The sequence below is a fragment of the Balaenoptera musculus genome, chromosome 14 (assembly GCF_009873245.2).
Source record: "Balaenoptera musculus isolate JJ_BM4_2016_0621 chromosome 14, mBalMus1.pri.v3, whole genome shotgun sequence".
Taxonomy (NCBI): Eukaryota; Metazoa; Chordata; class Mammalia; order Artiodactyla; family Balaenopteridae; genus Balaenoptera; species Balaenoptera musculus.
The window spans coordinates 87,915,111-87,935,378 of record NC_045798.1 but is presented as its reverse complement, the minus strand read 5'-3'; the positions used below and the strand labels follow the sequence as shown (position 1 = coordinate 87,935,378).

The 20,268-nt window shown below is 42.1% G+C and overlaps 1 protein-coding gene across 7 annotated transcripts in view; it reads right to left on the bottom strand.

The window, feature by feature from the left end:
• The window catches only part of ZNF236 (zinc finger protein 236), a 103,361-nt gene extending 88,861 nt beyond the window's left edge, over positions 1 to 14,500 (bottom strand). For 6 of the 7 annotated variants that reach the window (XM_036874590.1, XM_036874591.1, XM_036874593.1 and 3 more), the window contains exons 1-2: positions 12,498 to 12,978; positions 11,631 to 11,693 (exon numbers count right to left, since the gene is read on the bottom strand). In XM_036874590.1, coding sequence (XP_036730485.1) covers positions 11,631 to 11,693; positions 12,498 to 12,561 — 127 coding nt within the window. In that variant the 5' untranslated portion in view covers positions 12,562 to 12,978. Of the gene's footprint in view, positions 1 to 11,630; positions 11,694 to 12,497; positions 12,979 to 13,401 lie in introns of those variants that run through there. The other variant, XM_036874592.1, reaches the window with a different exon arrangement.
• Between the last annotated feature and the right edge of the window lie 5,768 nt (positions 14,501 to 20,268).

Sequence of the window (20,268 nt, the reverse complement as noted above, 5' to 3'; positions counted from 1 at the left end):
AAAACTTGAAGACCAGTTTCAAAATCAGTTTAACTCTTTACGTAGAGATTCTAAACAGTATACAATAATAGTTGTGTCTCTACCACCCCAAAATGATAAAGCCTATCACAGAGTTGTGCAGATCAAACAAGATGACGCTTCCTGGTGCTATGGGGACAAAAGCCTATCAACCGTCTCGGAGCACGGCCACCTCTTTAATGCTCGTCCTTGCTACTCAGTACCCTACCCATCACTCCAGACCGCGCTCTCCCATGGGAACTACCCGCAGGCAGGCCTGGCATGTAACGGCGGGGACCAGATGAGCTGGCTTTCAAACTGCTCTTCCCAGACGGGCCCAGCAGGTCAGGCCAGCCAGCTTATCTGCACGGCAAAGGTCGTCCACATCCCCTAGGTCGGAAGAACCTAGGTGCATCTCTTCTGCGCAAAATACCTACGATGTGACACCAAGTTCCAGCAAAACCTACTGAATTTATAGCATTCGGGGATTTAACTCAAATTCGCATCTCTTGACTGAAACTCTTAAGCACTGTGCGTTTAAGATCTCAGCTACCCATAAATCCTGATGAGGCATTTTCAACTTCTAAAGTAACTAAACCCCAAACTTTTAACCTGTTTTTATTTTGTTCTGAATAAAAATCGTTCCAAAATAGAGTTGCGCTCCCCGTCCTCTGCCCTCAACAGGCACTAGCCTCACTCCCTCTGTCCATCACGCCCTACATTCCTCCAAGAACCCAGCTCTGCAACCGTCAACCCCCTGCTCCCACTCTGTCACCCTCTGACACCACAATGCTCTCTGAAGTCACCAAGCAGGCCTCTGGGAAGTCTGACAGTCATCCCCCCTACTTCAAATCGGTACCACCTTGCCTCATCTCCACCATTCTTTCCCCTCATTTCTACTTTTTTTTTAATTCCTTTCTACTTTCTTTTCTCCCATTTTCTACTGCTCCTCCCACACTTGTCAACATTCAGGTTTTAGCACAGCTGAGCTTTTTTAGGTAAAACTCTGAAGTGAAATGGGCAAAACTAATGTAGGCTGTGAGATATCAGGACAGTGGGTAGTCTCACGACGGTGCTGATTGGATGGAGCATGATGGGGATTTCTAGGCTGCTGTTAACGCCCCATTTCTTAATCTAAGAAATTATATAAATAATTATATGAATTATTAATATAACCCATATAATCTGGGTGATGATTATATGAGAAAGTTCTCGTTGTGAAAATTCACCGAACTGAACATAATTTCTATTCTTCTCTGTATGTTGTATGTCTGCTTTGTCCCTGTATCTCCAAAGCATCGTATGAGGCCTGGCATAGAATGTGTGCCTAACAAATATTTGCTAAACATGTGGAGATAAGACACAAGCTAATGACTTTTTGGGTCTCTTCCCAGCTGTTTGAGGCTCCAAGACCAGAATGTCTACTTCCACTTTTAGCCTCACTGACTCATGCTCTCCACCTCGAAATTACCTAACTTCGCTTTAATATTCTTCCAGCTTGTTATATATGCACTAACTGTTCTTATTTTGTACCTATACTGTTGACCCCTGAACACCGCAGGGGTTGGGCACAGATCCTCCAACAGGCAAAAATCCAAGAAACTTACAGTTGGCCGTCCATCTCCACAGTTCCTCCGAATCTACAGATCCAACGCACCACAAATGTGTGGTACTGTAGTATTCACTACAGAAGACAATCCACGTATAAGTGGACCCATGCGGTTCAGACCCGTGTTGTTCAAGGGCCAACTGTATACCTTAGCCATTTGGTGGCTCCTAAGAGCCAGGTGAAATGCACCTACGTTATTTTCTTTGTAGAATCTCTCTCAGAAAACCAAATACTCTGGGTTAACAGCACCAGCCATAAGCATCTGCTTTCCTCTAGGAAAGAACAAACATATGTCAACTCAAAAGTGGCTGCACCGAGAGAGGTGGGTAGTGTCAGGAAAGACCCTTGTATTTTTTGAATTTTACCTGTTATCTATTCAAATGCGTTAATTTATACCATTAAGTAGGTACTCATTTGGAAATGAAATATACTCATATGGAAAAGTAATCCTCAAAATACAGACCACGGAAAAAGCAGTTATGTTCTAGATGCTACCATTTCTTTAAAAAAGAAAGGAAGGGGCAGAGATATACCGTGCATTTGCTTACATATGCATAAAATATCCCTGCAAAACTACAGAAAAAAAAATATAGCATCAGTTGCCCATATAAAAGGCAACTATCTGACTAGGGAACGGAGCTGGGAAATGGAACTTCCTTATTTTTAAATTCTGAAACATTATAATGTATTAGCTATTCAAAAAGATTTAAATTAAAAAGTAAGAAATAAAATTTACTTGGGGGAAAAGGTGAGTTATATAGTCCATACCCTTGTTTTATAGCTAAGGAAAACAAGACCCCAGAGAAGTTAAGCTGCTTGGTCAAAAATCACACAATTAGCCAGTGACAGAACTAGGAGTAATTTTCAGCTTGTAATTAAGCATGCTTCCACGACTCTTAAGGTCATGGTGTCTGAGATGAGACCCCACTTTCTACCTTGTGCCTAGTGCAAAAACAGCAGATGAACTTGGATTTTATCAACAGCATCTCATACCAATTGTAAGCCTAAGCCTGTTTATGTTCTTTCAGTATAAAATATATTCAACTGAGAGCCAAGCCACAGTCCCTAGTTGTCAAAACCATGAGTAGTTTCAATGAGACAAAACACTGGTACTGGTGCCATGGTAAACGATATGAAATATATCCGTGACAGTTAAAGATAAATAGTTGGTCAGAAACTCATGAACAGTCCCTAATAGGGCCAGGTTGCTCCTATTCTTACAGCCAAGGCTTCCCAGGAACAAGTCCAGCTTTACTCAGATGTGCTTTCAATGCCTGTTCTGGCACTATCTGTATGTGTGACGTCTTCTTTTCATGCCTCAGTTGACTGTATTTTCTCTTATTATTTTTAAAAGGAATATCAACCGTCTTTCACATATTTGCTTTTATCACCTATAAATTTTTATTTTTAAAGAAAGACTTTAAACTCATGTAGATGTACATTCAGCCTTACACATACATTATCCAAATTTAACAAAATTAAGTATGTTAAAATTATAACAAAGTAAAACCCTAGTTATCTATAGCCTCACCTTCTGGCTGAAACACAGAATTCTAGGCTCAGGGTCTGAACATAACAGAGCTTTTCTGAGAATGATCCAGCAGTGCATTGCTGAGTATAATGCTTCTTTTGACACTGCAAAAAATTAATTTTCTGTACATATGTAGGATAATTTCTTGTTGATCTGTGTGCTGTCACTAGTCTGTTTTTCATCTCCACAAACATACAATTTATGGCAGCACCGCAACAGCGATAAGCAGAGCTAGACAGTGCCACGGAGAACTGTGGAGAGTTCATTCCGAGAAGCAGTCCCAATTTCCAATAAAATATGCATGCGCCTCACATGCTATTATTAATGCATGTATCTGAATACAGAGGTATCTACAGATTAAAATATGGGTCACAGGTCACAGACCAGGGAGACAGTGAAGTCTCAAGAGCGGTCTCAGTCCTGCCGACGGTTAGTGAGGGGGTCTCTGCAACCCAGATGACCGCTCAGTTCAATGATGAGCGTGATTTCCGTGTTGCCTACTCAACAGGGTTGTTGTGAAGATCCAAAGGAAAAATACTTTTTAAAAAGGTAAAATGCACGCCCAAGAGGATGGTTAAAATTAAAGACAGACAAAACCAAGGATTTATGAGGATATGGAGCGACTGGAAGTTTCATATACTGCTAGAAAGAGTGAAAACTGACCAAAAGAAGTCAGACATGAGAAAACATTCCATATGATTTCACCTTATAAAGTTCAATAAATGGGCAAAACTAATCTAGGCTGTGAGATATCAGGACAGTGGTTAGTCTCACGAGGGTACTGACTGGATGGAGCATAATGGGGATTTCTAGGGTGCTGGTAACGTCCCATTTCTTAATCTAAGAAACTATATAAATACTTATATGAATTATTAATATAACTCATATAAGCTGGGTGCTGATTATATGAGAAAGTTCTTGCTGTGAAAATTCACTGAACTGAACATAATTTCTATTCTTCTCTGTATGTTATATATCAATAGAAGGTTTACCCCAAAGTAAAGTGCTATAATATGCAGCTTTCCTTTTTATTCCTGTTTTTTCTTCCAGACTGGGGTCAACTAACTAGGGTCTAGCCTTTCTGGTAAGCAGAGTCTCATGGAGCACAGCCACGCTCTCTGGTTTACGTATTACTGTGGCAGTTTTGGGGCTGCGACAGCAATTCAGAGTTACAGCAGAGACCTTAACACCCACAAAGTCTAAAACATTTACCATCTGGCCCTACAAGAAGAAGCCTGCTACCCCTGCCCCAGAGGGTAAACCGGGGTTCCATACCAGCCAGCCAGCACTACTGCAATCCCTGCAATGTCCGTTACCCTCCAAGCCCCGTGGCACCCCAGGGACGTCCCGGAGTGATAAAGGCATAAAGGGCTGGCATACACCATGCTTTTACCTTCTACAATAAATAGCCTTAATATTTACTTAGGCATAATCTCCTTAAAACTAAGACCTTTGTCTTAGTCATGGGATAGAAAGACTGGACATTCCCCTAAATAATAATTTTCAGAAAATTAATACAATAAAGGCAGCTATCTCTGTATTTCACCATTCTGCCCAATACCTATGTACTTCACTCCACGTCTTCTTACCCCACCCACTAAAGGCTTTCTGCCAAGCATTTTCAATAAATGCAACAATGAGCATCAGGGCCTTGGTTTGCTACACAATGATTAGCAATTACATATTTCCTAAAAATGTGCAGAGATAGTGTTTTCTAAGCGTGACAAGTGTACCACCAGCAGTCTGTGAGGTGATTTTAGGCAGCACAAGAAGAACTCACAATTTTACTGGCTATGTATTTATTTTAAAATGTCTTAGTATAAAGTATACTTGAAATTTAGTATGAGGTACTAGCACATGGATAGACATACAGACCAATGGAATAGAACTGAGAGGCCAGAAACAAACCCATACTTCCATCGCGAACTGATTTTTCAACAAGGGGGCCAAGACCATTCACTGAAAGAGCAGTCTCTTCAGCGAATGGTTCTGGGACAAGTGGATATCCACGTGCAAAAGAATGAAGGTGGACCCTCACTCCACACCACACACACAAAATAGCTCACAATGGATCAAAGACATCAATTTAAGAACTAAAGCTATAAAACTCTCAGAAGAAGACAAAAGGAAAAAGCTTAATGACTGTGGAGTGGCGATAGTTTCTTAAATATGACACCAAAGAAAAAGTAGATAAATTGGACTTCATCAAAATGTAAAACCTTTGTGCATCAAAGGATGCTATCAAGAAAGTAAAAAGACAAGCTACAGAATGGGATAAAATATTTGTAAGTCATATATCTGATAAGGGCCTAGTATCCAGAATATATAAAGAATTCTTACAAAAGCCACAAAAAACAAACAACCCAATTAAAAAATGAACAAAGGATTTGAACAGACATTTCTCCAAAGATACACAAATGGCCAACAAGTACATGAAGAGATGCTCAGTGTCATTAATCATTACGGAACTGACAAGCTGATTCTAAAATCTAGATGAGGGACTTCCCAGGTGGTCCAGTGTGTAAGACTCTGTGCTCCCAACGCAGGGGGCCCTTGTTCGATTGCTGCTCGGGGAACTAGATCCCACATGCATGCTGCAACTAAGAGTTCACATGCCACAACTAAGAAGCCCGCATGCTGCAATTAAAAGATCCCGCATGCCGCAGCTAAGACCCGGCACAGCCTAAATAAATAAATAAATAAATATTTTTTAAAACCTCTCAAATCATATTTTAAAAAATTAAAAAAATAAAATCTAGATGAAACTGAGAAGTACCAAAAATTATCAGGATAACCATGAAAATGAAAACCAAAGTAGAGGACTTACATTTACACTACCAGATACCAAAACTTGGACTAAAAGTAATTAAGACAATAAGAAATTGAATAGGCAGAAATCAAAAAACAATGGAAGAGAACTGAATGCAAAAACAATTCTTCACCTCCATAGTCACCTGATTTACAAGAAAGGTGATACTACAGTACAACAAAGGATGATCTTTTCAATAAATAGGGCAGATTAATTAGACATCCACATGTAAAAAGTCTTGACCTTTCCACCATAAACAAAAATCAACTTCGGTTGGTGTATCAATCTAAAGGTGAGAAGTAAAACAATAAAGCTTCTAGATGAAAACATAGGAAAATGTCTTCATGATTATAATTGTCAAAAATTCCTTAAACAGGTCCCAAAAGTACTATGCGTAAAGGAAAGGACTGATAAATTGGACAACGTTAAGGTTAAAAACTTCTTTCATGAAAAGATTAGCCTTGAAAGAGTGAACAAGAAAGTACAAAGAACTCATATGCAGTATACATAAAGAACTCCTATGGATCAATAATAAAAATACATGTTAACTCTTCACCAAAAATATATAGATGACAAGCATATGAAAAGATGCTCAATATCATAAGTCATATGGGAAATGCAAATTAAAACAATGAGATACCCAATAACACACACCTATTAGAAGGGCTAAAAATCCAAAATAGTCAATAATACCAAATGCTGACAAGGATGCAGAACAACAGGAACTCCCATTCATTGCCTGTGGGAACACAAAATGGTGCAGCCGCTGTGGAGAAGTTTGGCAATTTCTCACAAAGCTGTTTATAGTCTTACCGTTTGATCTAGCAATCATGCTTCTTGGCATTTACTCAAGTGAGCTAAAATCTTACGCCCTCACAAAAACCTGCACATGAATGTTTACACCAATTTTATTCATAATTACCACAGACTGGAAGCAACCAAGATGTCCTTCAAAACGTAAGCAAATACACTGTGGCACGTCCATACGATGAATATTATTCAGCAATAGAAAGAAGTGAGCTACGCCAAGCCATCAGGAGGCGCGGAGAAACCTAAACCGCACACTGCTGGGTAAAAGCCGGTCCGGAAAGGCTGCGTACTCTATGCTTCCACCTGTACGCCGTTCTGGAGCAGGCACAACTGTGAAGACGGCGAATCCTAATGTAAACTACAGACTTTATTTATAACAATGAATCAAGAGTGGTTCATTCACCAAAACAAGATGTTGATAACGGGAGGCTGTGAGGAGAAAAATAAGGAGCATGGTACACAGGAACTCCAAACTATCCGCTGAACGCTGAGCAAGCCTAAAAACTGCTCTAAAAAGTCTACTAACTGAAGACAAACAAACATTCAGCTCAGTAGGAAAATGGGAAAAAGACTTAAACAAGAGCTTCACGAAAGAGAACAAATGGTTAATAGACATAAAAACCTTATTAGCACAGAACTGCAAATTAAAAATCAAAATGAGATAACACTACACATACCAGGAGGGCTAAGATATTAAAAGGACAGACAATGCCAAGTGCAAAGACAAAGACTACAGAGCAAATGGAAGGTTAATCCCCTGCTGGTGGGAGAGTAAACTGGTACAATCACTCACCATTGCCCACCATGACCCAGAAATGCATAAAAGTTCCTAGCAGCACTTATTTGTAATAACCCAAAACTGGAAACAACCCAAATATCTATAGTAGAAAGGATAAATTAAATGATAGTATGTTCATATAACAGAATACTATATAACTACGAAAAATGAACAAATTTCTGCTATATAATAACAAGGATAATCTCATAAAAACAAATACTGAATGAATGAAGCCAGAAACAAAAGGGTACGTACTATGAACTCAATTTAGTTCAAAAACAGCTAAACCTAACCTACGGTATCAAAAGAGGACAGTGGGGGTGAGCAGGTAATAGAGAGAACGATGGGAACGTTTAAGGTACTGCTAATGTTCTGGCTACATATGGAAATTCATGAAGCTTTTCACTTAAAATCTACACACTTTTCTACATAGATGTTCTATTCAATTAAATTAGTCACCCAAATACAATAATAAAGGGGTTTCAAAAAACACATTTCTGGCTTCTCCTGAAAAAAAAATCATTAGCTATGGCAACAATTAAATGGAGCAAAGTAGGAGCCTGCCCCTGTGGAAGAAACAGGGACTCTAATTCTGCGAAACCCCAGAGCCAGCTATTAACTGCTATCACCCACTACCTTTAACCGCCTCGCTAGCTTGCATTAGTGTCTGAGGTTTTGAATTCAGTTAAAGAATTGAGGTATTAAGAGAGCACAGTCTGTTTCTGCAGTTTATTAGATTACATACATTTTTCATCTTAACCCAGAAAAGCAACAGGTTTCACGTTCGCTGAGAGAAGTGCTAGGGGAAGGCACCCAGCCTCCCTCCCTCCCTCCTTCCGAGCAGAGTGGCCTCAGCCTGACCACACAGTGGAGCCTCCTGTGAGCTTTAAAAGCCGTGATGCACCCATAGGCTCGGATGTCACTGGATGAGGCCCGGTCATCGAGAGCTTTAAAAGCTCCCCACATGACCCCATAACGCGCTCCAAGGGTGACCACCACCACCCGAGGCCTTGCTGCGGTATTTCACGTGAGAGAGTTCTACCACAAAAAAGAAGTTTGAAAAATATTGCTAATTCCTTGAGCACTGTCTTTGCGTATGGAGACAATGTAAAAACGCTAATATACATTAAGCATTTTAAAACTGCTGAATTGACTCTACCTAACGAAGAATTAGGTTTACTATGGTTTTCCCAGGCTAGGTTTGTGTCAAAGGCCAAGATTTTGAACCCACGTTAACCAACTACTTGATGCCAGGATCATAAGATCTTCAGGATTTTGTGTCTTATCTAATCACACTTTCTTCAAAATACTAAATACTCCAAGTTTCTGTCTAACTAAAAAGTTCGATTATGGAGAGTACCGGTTGCTCCTTTCTGAAGAAATCTTTTCATCCTTCAATACCTGATATTGATAGAAAGTAATTATTTTAAGCAGAATCTATCTCTCCTTAACCGTTACCCACCAATGACACCTAGTTTTACCAGGGAAGCAGAGTCCCCTTAAAGCCTCAGAGCACTTCCCCTGCTGCCCTGTAAGAAGTTCAAGCTCCACTTCTGTTAGCTATGCCAGCAGTCTCCTCCCCTTGAAGGAAGATTACAGAGTTCCTGAATTCATGGGAGAAAATCTAAAATGGCCTGAATTGGTAATCTGAGCAAGAAAGGAATTGTTTATTCGTTTGGCTCAAGGTCTGCCTGTCTCAGCTCTCTGGAAATGAGGTATTACAAATATCCCTTCAACAGAAAACAGAAACTTAGCAGGAGGCCAACTAAAGGTTCAAGCTAGGGAGAAAAGGTTTGCACCATTCTACTGGAAAAACTGAAGCCATACAAGATCCCAAAATGTAGTTTCCATCCAGATCACATTATGGCTTATTAAGAGTAAACTAAAATAACAATGATAAAAAAAATCCGATCTCACTCATCTTTATATTCCCAGGACAGTGCCAGGCACAAAGGCAAGTGCTCAACAAACGTTCCCCCATCAATTTATGTAATAGATGAGGCTTACTTCTTTACTTATGTCCTAAAGCTAATTATTACTTTAAGAAACGTTTTTTTGCTACTGACAAGGGATTAATCTCCAAAATATACAAACAGCTCATACAGTTTAATATCAAAAAAACATACAACCCAATCAAAAAATGGTCAGAAGACATAAATAGACATTTCTCCAAAGAAGACCCAGAGACAGCCAACAGGCACATGAAAAGATGCTCAATATCGCTAATGATTAGAGAAATGCAAATCGAAACTACAATGAGGTATCACCTCACACCAGTCAGAACGGCCATCATCAAAAAGTCTACAAATAACAAATGCTGGAGAGGGTGTGGAGAAAAGGGAACCCTCCTGCACTGCTGGTGGGAATGTAAATTGATACAGCCACTATGGAGAACAGTATGGAGGTTTCTTAGAAAACTAAAAATAGAGTTGCTATATGATCCTGCAATCCCACTTCTGGGCATGTATCCAGAGAAACTCTAATTCGAAAAGATACATGCCCCAATGTTCACTGCAGTTCTATTTATGATAGCCAGGACATGGAAGCAACCTAAATGTCCATCGACAGAGGAACGGATAAAGAAGATGTGGTGCGTATATACAACGGAATATTACTCAGCCACACACACACAAAAAAAGAATGAAAGAATGCCATCTGCGGCAACGTGGATGCACCAAGAGATTATCATACTAAGTGAAGTTAAGTTAGAGAAAGACAAATATCACATGATATCATTTATATGTAGAATCTAAAAAAAAAAATGATGCAAATGAACTCATTTACAAAACAGAACTAGACTCACATACATACAAAACAAACTTATGGTTACCAAAGGGGATTGGGGGTGAGGGGGAGAGATAAACTAGGAGTTTGAGATTAACATATTCACACTACTATATACAAAACAGATAAACAACAAGGACCTAACTGTATAGCACAGGGAACTCCACTCGATATCTTATAATAACCTATAATGGAAAAGAATATGGAAAAGAATATATGTATATGTATAACAATCACTTTGCTAAGTTGCATTAAAAAAAAAAAGGAAATGTTTTTGAGCAGGCCTCCTCCTCATTTCTGGGGGTTCCAGTTTTGACATCATTTTCCTTGGGAAGCCTAGACCACCAGTGCCTGTTATCTGCTGCCATAAACAGTGTTCCTGCCGTCAGAGGACACACACTGTCCTGAGACCCAAGGCAGAGACCTCGTCTCTCTTCTTAAACCCTGCACCCTCAGCCCCTAGCACCGTGCCCACCTATGACAAGAAGTGCTTCAAAATGCTAGCTGAATAAATGAATTAACCCACATGTAGGGCTTTATAGTTATGAAGGCAGAGCAACGCAATGGACCCTTTGGACTCAAAGGTAGATTCAAATCCAATTCTGACACTTACTAGCTGGGTAGACCTTCCCTATCACTTAACCTCTCTGAGCCTCATTTCCCCTATAAAAATACAGGGGAAATATAGGTGTTGTGTAAAAATCCCCACCTCCTACCTTCCACGTTTTTCTTAGAATAAAATTCATAATGAGTGACACAGAAAAACAAACAAAATAATTTCAGATTATGAGAAACATCAAAATCGTAAACTGTTAGAGCAACAGTCCCCAAACCTTTTGGTTTCAGAACCCCTTTATATTCTTAAACATCACTGAGGACCCCAAGACCTTAACTTTCTACAGGTTAGACCTACTGACAACTGCCCTGTTAGAAATTAAAACTGAGCAACTTTCAAAACACTTATTCACTGAGAAATAAATCTATTACATGTTAACATAAATACATATTTTTGTGAAAAACATACTCTCCAAAAAAATAGTAAGAGGAGTTTTCACTTTTGTACATCTGTTCAAGGTCTCCTTGAACAGAAGACAGGTGGATGCTCGTATCTGCTTCTGCTTTCTCTCTGTTGCAATATGTTGTTTTGAGGGAAATACACGAACACAGCGCAGCCTCACAGGGCTGGGCGTCGCCACCATGGCTCCTGCTGAAGAGTCAGCAGTTCCACCCCTAATGGCCTGTGTATGATCAGTGCAATTGTGAACCAAGTGAAAAAGCCCAACGGACTTACTATCACTACGAGAGTATTTACCTTGCAGATGCCTGAAACTGTCTCCAGAACTCCCAGGGGTCCATGAACCAACTCTGAGAACCACTGTGGTAGAGAATGACTGGGGTAAGGCAGGGAAGGCAACGTTCAGAAAGGTCTAGAGCAAGGAGGCCTCTCTCAGGAAGCTGAAGCCCAGAACGAGCGAGGGGTGGATTCTCAGAATAGAGAACAGCAAAGGCCCTGAGGCAGAAACAAACGTGGCCTCGTCCAGGAACAAAGGACTGGGGGCCAGGAAACAGAAAGGAGGCAGACGAAGGCCAGATCAATCAGGATCCCGCAAGGAGTGGGGCTGTAAGTTAAAGGGATGAAGGATCCTTCGGACAGTTCGGACCGGGGTGTGGCCATCTTATTTACATTTGAGAGAGGCCTCCGGCTGACAGGTGATGGAGACCAGTCGGCAGGCTCCCACTGAGGCCCGCCTCGCAGTCACACTGGAGGGGGGGGGAGTAGGGCCGACTGAAAACACGCCTCTGAGGGAGAAGCTACAAAATTATGAAACGCCTTGGGGAGTAAGGGAAAGAATTATTTTTCAGTTGGGGACCTGAAAAAGCAGGTGAACGGTGATGCCATTTGGTCAGACGGGAAAGACGGGGGGAAGAAGAGGTCCCAGCCGTATTCCAATGTAAAGTTCACGTTCTTCCTCTACCCTAAGCCTCTTCCAAGTAACTAAGAACTGGGGGACACTGCACTTTACGTTATTTTTTGCGTAAATCATACTGACGAAAAAAAATTAACGCTGACCAAAATAAGGCCCGATCAGGGAGCGAGGCCTTTAAGACCTCCTTCCAGACACCATCAGCCACTAACGAGAACTCTGAGCAGCCACGAGCCAACTACAAACGTGCACACCTGGACTGTTCTCCAGCGACACCTCTTCCGCGGAAACTCGCGGGCGCTGCACCCCGGCTCCCATGCCCGTGAACTTCAGCAACTGCAGTCAGAGCACTGACAACGCCGCTAAGCTGACACCTAGTCTTTCCCCCTCTCTTCCCAAACGCCGCAGCGGCAGAATGGAACGGACGCAACGGCCTTCCTTTCCAGACACGACCTCTTTCTCTTCCGAAACCCGGGGCGCCCGCCCGCCTGGGTCCCGAGCCTCAGGGGAGGGTGACGCTGGGCCACCGAGCCCGGGCCCGGAAGACGGTGCACCTGGACGCGAGCCCCGCACGGTCTCGGCCCACGTGTCACCGCGGGGGGACCCGCTCCCGAGCCCCCCGCGGGCCACCCCCGGGGACGCACACCGGGCCGGCGCCTTCTCGTCAGAAAGGCCTCCCACGACCTGCGGCAGCCGGGCCGGGAGGGCGGCGGGCGGGGGAGCGGGAGGAAGACGCCGAGGACGGGGGAGGAGGACGGGGTGGGGAGGGGGGAGGAGGAACGGGGGGGGAGGAGAAGAGAGAAGTGAGGAGAGACGAGAGGAGGGCGGCGGCGCGCGCCTCGCCCCCGGCCCCGCCGCCCGCCCGCGCGGCCCAGGAAAGTAGGCCCAGCCCGGCGGAGGGGCCGGCCGCGCCGCGCCGGTATCATTCCGCCCGCACCCTGAGACCCGGCAGTCGGGCGGCGGCGGCGGTGGCGACGGTGGCGACGGTGGCGGCGGCGGGGCACCCACCCCGGCCGGGGCCTGGCCCCCGGCCCCCGGCTCCCGACCCAGGCCCGCTCCGCCGCCCCCGGCCCGGCCCGCTCCCGGCTCCCCCCGCGCCGCATCGGGGGACTATATTCGCGCGGAGCGGCACAGCGCGGCCGGCCCGGGGCCGCTTACCGGTGTCGCCGCGCGCCTTGCTCTCCTTGGGCTTCGGGGGGCGGCCCCGCGGCATCGTCGGCGGCGGCGGCGGCGGCGGCCCACCCCTCGGCCGCACACACACTCACACACATACACTCGGCGGAGCGCGCACGCGCGGGGACCGGGCGCGGGGGCGCGGCGCGCACCCGGCCGAGCGGCGGAGGCGGGCGGAGCGGCTCGGGCGGTCGCCGAGCCCCGGCCGAGCGCCCGCGGGCCTCACGGGGGGAAGGCGCCCAAGCGAGCGAACGGGAGAGCTCGAACCGCGCCAACTTCGGCGGGTTCCATGGCCCGGCGGGCCGTGTTAGGGGCGTTGGGCGCGGGCGCGCGGTGGGGGCGGGGAGCGGCGCCGTGCGCATGCGCGGTCGGCCGTTCGGGCCTGGGCGGACGGAGAGCGAGCGGCCGCGGTCACCTAGCGGCGGGGCCTCCCGAGGTGTTGGGCAGCCGAAGTCAACGCAGCCGGTAAGGCCGTCGGGAGAGTAAGTAGGAAAGGTGTCCTTGTAACGGGCAGAGGTGGTGAGAAGGAGCTTTCCAGGTGGAGGCAGGTAAAAGAAACAACCCAGCCACGGGTCCTTCCTGTGCCGCGTGCGTAGTCTGCGTCCTGTGTGTGTATGTGCTCGTGTAATTCCAGGAAAACTGAGCGCTCCATCTCCCCGGGTTGCTTCCGGAAGGCCTTTGAGAGCATCCCTGTGAAAACCACAGGGGCAAAAAGACTGGGAGCCTAAATTTACCCAAAACATCGACCTTGGACTGAGGAGGACCCACCCAGAAGTCACTTATGTTCCTATCCTCTGATGTAATGCATTAAAATTTACAATTTCACGTGTGTCCATCTGTTATTTTTGTTGTTGTTGCCCATACTGACTTAGCCCAAAACCCGAACAGGAACATGACGGCAGAGTGTTAGGTGAGGTCAAGCAAAGCCAATAGCAAGTAGTCTAACATCGTCTTAGTATCCTCAGAAAAATTAATGCAAAGCCATAAATAATGACCACCAACTACACGCAGGGTATTATGAGGGAATACAAAGGTTAACAAGACAATCTGTCTCCCCGAAGAACTTGGAACCATGGGGCAAGAAACACAAAACTAGTCAAAAATCCACAGAGAACCTTGAGAAGGACAAGATTAATTATAGTTAGAAAAATAAATACAAAAGACCCCTCTCTTAACTGAAACTTAGTAAGTGGTTGGGTGCTAACAGATGGTAAAGGGTTTTCTACGTGGAGGCAACAGGGTAAAGAAGGAAAAACTAAAATGAAGAGTCTTATCTGTTAGGGGCTTTATATACATCCAATTCCTGAAAAAACTAAACACGCTCAGGCAGCCAGTGAATGGCAAATGGGATTTAGCAGTTAACATTTCCTGTTCTTTAACTTCTTAGTATGTTTTAGTGCCTTACATAAAATACTTCTAATCCGTACAACATTCCTTCAAGGTACTCTTTTACAAATGAGATTCAGAGAGGTTAAGTAATTTGCTTAAGGCTACATATCCTGTAAGCAAATCCAAGACCCAAACTAAATCTGCTTACCTGTTAATCCCATGCTCCTAGTTGCATCAAAGCAGAAGTCTACATTAAGTTTAGACAAAATATGACAGTACTACCATATGCATGTTAGGGCTGGAGTACCTTGTAAGGCTGAGAAAATAGATTGGAGGCAGATAATAAGAATCCTTGTTCATTTATAAATCAATTTGGATGATGGTGATGTGTTTGTGAATGTATACCCTATTTTGTTCTGAAAAGGATTTGAAGCAATTTATATCAGGGTAAAATAAATACACGAGGAAATCAGGACAATGGAAAAAATAGAAAAAGTGAGTAAGCACCCAAACTAATAAAATCCTTATAAAAGGCAAATAGAAAATCAAACTCCAGGTTTCTTAGCCCAAGCAGAAAAGTAGACATGATTAGTTACAAGATTCTCACTTTATCCATGAAAGAGAGCTGCACCTCTACCACTGTACCCCCCATAGGATTCTTTTTTCACCATACACGCATACCTACACATATCTGCAGAGACATTTTTACTTCTTCCCTTCTGATTTGGATGACTTTTATTTCTTTTTCTTGCCTAATTGTTCTGTCTAGGACTTTTCAGTGCAATGCTGAATAGAAGTGGTGAGAGTGGGCACCCTTGTCTTGTACCTAATCATAGTGGGAAAGCTTTGAACATTTCACCATGAGTAAGATGTTAGCTGTGGTTTTGTCATATATGGCCTTTATTATGTTGAGGTACATTCTTTCTCTACACAATGTTTTGAGAGTTTCTATCACGAAAGGATGTTGAATTTTGTAAAGTGCATTTTGTGCATCTGTTGAAATGAACATATGATTTCTATCTTTCTATTAATGTGGTATATCACGTTTATTGTTTTTCATTGCTTCCCAGGAATAATTCTACTTGATCATGGTGTATGAGCCTCTTAATGTGCTGTTGAAATCAGTTTGCTGATATTTTGTTGAAAATGTTTGCATCCATGTTCATGAGAGGTATTGGCCTATAGTTTTCTTTTTTTGCTGTGTTTTTATCTGGCTTCGGTATCAGGATAATTCTGGCCTTGTAAAATGAGATTGGGAGTGTTCCTCTCTTCAATTTTTGAAAGGGTTTGAGAAGGATTGGTGTTAATTCTTCTTTAAATGTTTGGTAGAATTTACTGGTGAAACCATCTAGTCTTGGGCTTTTCTTTGGTGAGAGGTCTTTGATTACTGTTTCAATCTCCTTACTCATTATTGGTTTATCCAAATTTTCTGTTTCTTCATGATGCAGCCTTGGTAGGTTGTATATAGGTTGGTTTTCTCTACTCACCCTCCTGGGTGTGTCAGAGGGTTCCATGGAGGACTGCTCTTTTCCTCCTTTTCATTTTGAAGTTGATGACTATATCAGACATTTTAAAAGGGGGCATAAAACATATCCTCCCCAGAATCACCACACAGGGCACAGCTAGAAAACAGGACCAACACCGCGGAAGCTCCATGTGTGACCCTGACTGAGAATGTCCTCCCCCTAGAGATACCTGCTCTCCTGATACTATAATAATCATCCCTTTGCCTTTATGGTTGTACAGTCTATTTAGATGTCTTTAAATAAATGAAGTATTCGTCAGTTGGCCCAGCTTTGGAACTTTTTCTTAAAGTTCTTCCAAATTCTGCTGCTTGCTTCTTTGCTCAGTATTGTGTTTGTGAGATTCAATGATGCTGATGCATGTAGCTGCAGTTCATTTATTTCCACTGTTGTGTTTCATTGTAAGACTCTGCCATAGGGTATTCATTCAGTCCACGGTGGACTGTTGGGTTATGTCAGGTTCTATTTCATTGTAAGACTATGCCATAGGGTATTCATTCAGTCCACGCTGGACTGTTGGGTTATGTCAAGTTCTGTTTCATTGTAAGACTATGCCATAGGGTATTCATTCAGTCCACGGTGGACTGTTGGGTTATGTCAGGTTCTATTTCATTGTAAGACTATGCCATAGGGTATTCATTCAGTCCACGGTGGACTGTTGGGTTATGTCAGGTTCTATTTCATTGTAAGACTATGCCATAGGGTATTCATTCAGTCCACGCTGGACTGTTGGGTTATGTCAGGTTCTGTTTCATTGTAAGACTATGCCATAGGGTATTCATTCAGTCCACGCTGGACTGTTGGGTAATGTCAGGTTCTATTTCATTGTAAGACTATGCCATAGGGTATTCATTCAGTCCACGCTGGACTGTTGGGTTATGTCAAGTTCTGTTTCATTGTAAGACTATGCCATAGGGTATTCATTCAGTCCACGGTGGACTGTTGGGTTATGTCAAGTTCTGTTTCACTGTAAGACTATGCCATAGGGTATTCATTCAGTCCACGGTGGACTTTTGGGTTATGTCAGGTTCTGTTTTGTTTTGTTTTTAATTCTTACTGGAGTAGAGTTGATTTCCAATGTTGTGTTAGTTTCAGGTGTACAGCAAAGTGAATCAGTTATACATATATCCACTCTTTTTTAGATTCTTTTCCCATATAGGCCATTACAGAGTACTGAGTAGAGTTCCCTGTGCTATACAGCAGGTTCTTATTAGTTATCTATTTTATATATAGTAGTGTGTATATGTCAGTCCCAATCTCCCAATTTATGCCTCCCCCCCCATCCCCTGGTAACCATAAGTTTGTTATCTACATCTGTGACTCTACTTCTGCTTTGTAAATAAGTTCATTTGTGCCCTTTTTTTAGATTCCACATGTAACTGATATAATATGATATTTGTCTTCCTGTGTCTGACTTACTTCACTCAGTATGGCAATCTCTAGGTCCACACATGTTGCTGCAAATGGCATTATTTTGCTCTTTTTTATGGCTGAGTAATATTCCATTGTATATATATATACCACATCTTCTTTATCCATTCCTCGGTCGATGGACATTTAGGTTGCTTCCGTGTCCTGGCTATTGTAAATAGTGCTGCAGTGAACATTGGGGTGCCTGTGTCTTTTTGAATTATGGTTTTCTCCAGGTATATGCCCAGGAGTGGCATTGCTGGGTCATATGGTTTTGTTTTTAAATGAACATGCTGCTATGAGTAGTCTTGTACTTGCCTTCTGGTGTTGATTTTTTAAATACAGTATGAAAAATATTTGTGCCTATTATTTTATTTTTTGCTTTCAATTTGTTCCGTCATCTAAGTTTACTTTTCTCTACTTTCTTGCCTTCTTTTGGATTGACATTTTTTTCTCGTTCTACTTTTTCCCCTTTCTAATTTGAAAGTTATATGCTGTATTCTGTAAGGGAACCCTAGAAACTTCAAGATGATACTTATAAAAGTTGAATGTTAATAAATATCTTTACCCTTCTTCTAATTTATATACCACGTAGTTCTGTGTTTTCATTCTACTTTTAAGCTTTAGAAGATATTATTATATTATTTTATTTAGTCTAATTTGTCTAAATATACCTACATGTTCCAATTTTTTTGTCCTCCACATTCCTTGGATCTCTGACCTTCATCTGCTATCTCTTTCCCTCTGTCTCATACACGTACTGTACAACTTCACTTAGTAAGCATGACTAGTGCCAAACACTCTCATTTTTTGTTCACCTGAAAATTATTTTGCCCTCATTCTTTTTTTTTTTTTTTTTTAATTTATTTATTTATTTATTTTTGGCTGTGTTGGGTCTTCGTTTCTGTGCGAGGGCTTTCTCTAGTTGCGGCGAGCGGGGGCCACTCTTCATCGCGGTGCGCGGGCCTCTCACTATCGCGGCCTCTCTTGTTGCAGAGCACAGGCTCCAGACGCGCAGGCTCAGTAGTTGTGGCTCACGGGACTAGTTGCTCCGCGGCATGTGGGATTTTCCCAGACCAGGGCTCGAACCCGTGTTCCCTGCATCGGCAGGCAGATTCTCAACCACTGCGCCACCAGGGAAGCCCTGCCCTCATTCTTAAAAGTACTTTTTATGGTTAAATAATTCTAGGTTGACAATCATTTTCTTTCAATCCACTGAAAGTGTTCCATTTTTTAGCTTGGCTTCTGTCATGGGTGACGAAGAGTCTTATCAGTCTTTGTTCTTTGGAGGTTATCATCTTCACTGGAAGTTTTTAAGGCCTCTCTCAGCCATTCGTGTCTTGCAGATTCATCATGGTATGCCTAAGTATGGATTCTTTTTATTTACACTTTCAAGAATTCATTGAAAAGTATAAGTGAAATTTCTCTTTCTCCTGGAATCCCAATCAGATTTATGATAGGCCTTCTCATTTTATTTGCCATGTTTCTTAACTTTTCTTTCATATTTTCTGCCTTTTTTTCTCTCTGTAGTGCATTATGGATACTTTTTTAAGATTTATTTTGCAGTTCACCAATTTTATCTTCTGCCATGTCTTCAGTTAAACCTATTCATTGAGTTTGATAATTCAGTTATATTGTGTTGTATCTCTTGTAATTTGGTTCTTTTTCAAATCCATTTGGTAAATTTTTCCAACTTTTTAATGAGAAAATTATCAAACAAACCTTTCAAAAAGTTGAAAGAATAGTCAAATGAACACCTGTATACTGACACCTAGATTCAAGCGTTTTACTATTTTTGCCATATTTGATTTATCTATTTATTTTTTTCTTTCTTTTTTTCCAAACTATTTTAAATAAGTTGTAGACATCCCATTTTACCCCTAAATAGTTCAGCATGAATCTCCTAAGAATACTGGAATTTTCTTACATATCCACAATACCATTATTATACCTACAAAAATTACCAATAATCTCCTAATATGGTTAATACCTAGTCCATATTCACATGCTCCCAATTGTCCCTGAAATTTGTTTTCCCAATCAGGATCCAATAAGGATTAATGTCTTTAAGTTTTTATTGTGCCTCATTTTATTTTTTACAGCTTTATTTAGATGTAATTTACATAGAATAAACTGCACATACTAAAGAGTGAAGTTTAATAAGTTTGACACATACAGATGTGAAACCATCAGCACAAACAAGGTGTGAATATATCCCATCACCCCTGAAACTTCCTTATTCCCCTTTGTATTCCTTCCTTCTCCCTACTTCCTACTCCTCATTTCCCTGGCACCCACTGATCTTCTTTTTGTCACTATAGATTAATTGCATTTTCTAAAATTTTGTATAAATGGAATTCATACAATATGTATTCTTTTTGTCTAACTTCTTTCACTCAGAATAATTGTTTTGAAATTTATCCATGTTGTTGCATGAATCAATAATTGATTACTTTTTATTGCTGAATGTTATTTCTTTTCTTTTTGTTCTGAGATATGATCGACATATAACATTGTATTAGTTTCAGGTGTACGACATAATGATTTGATAATTGTAAATATTGTGAAATGATCACAATAAGTCTAGTTA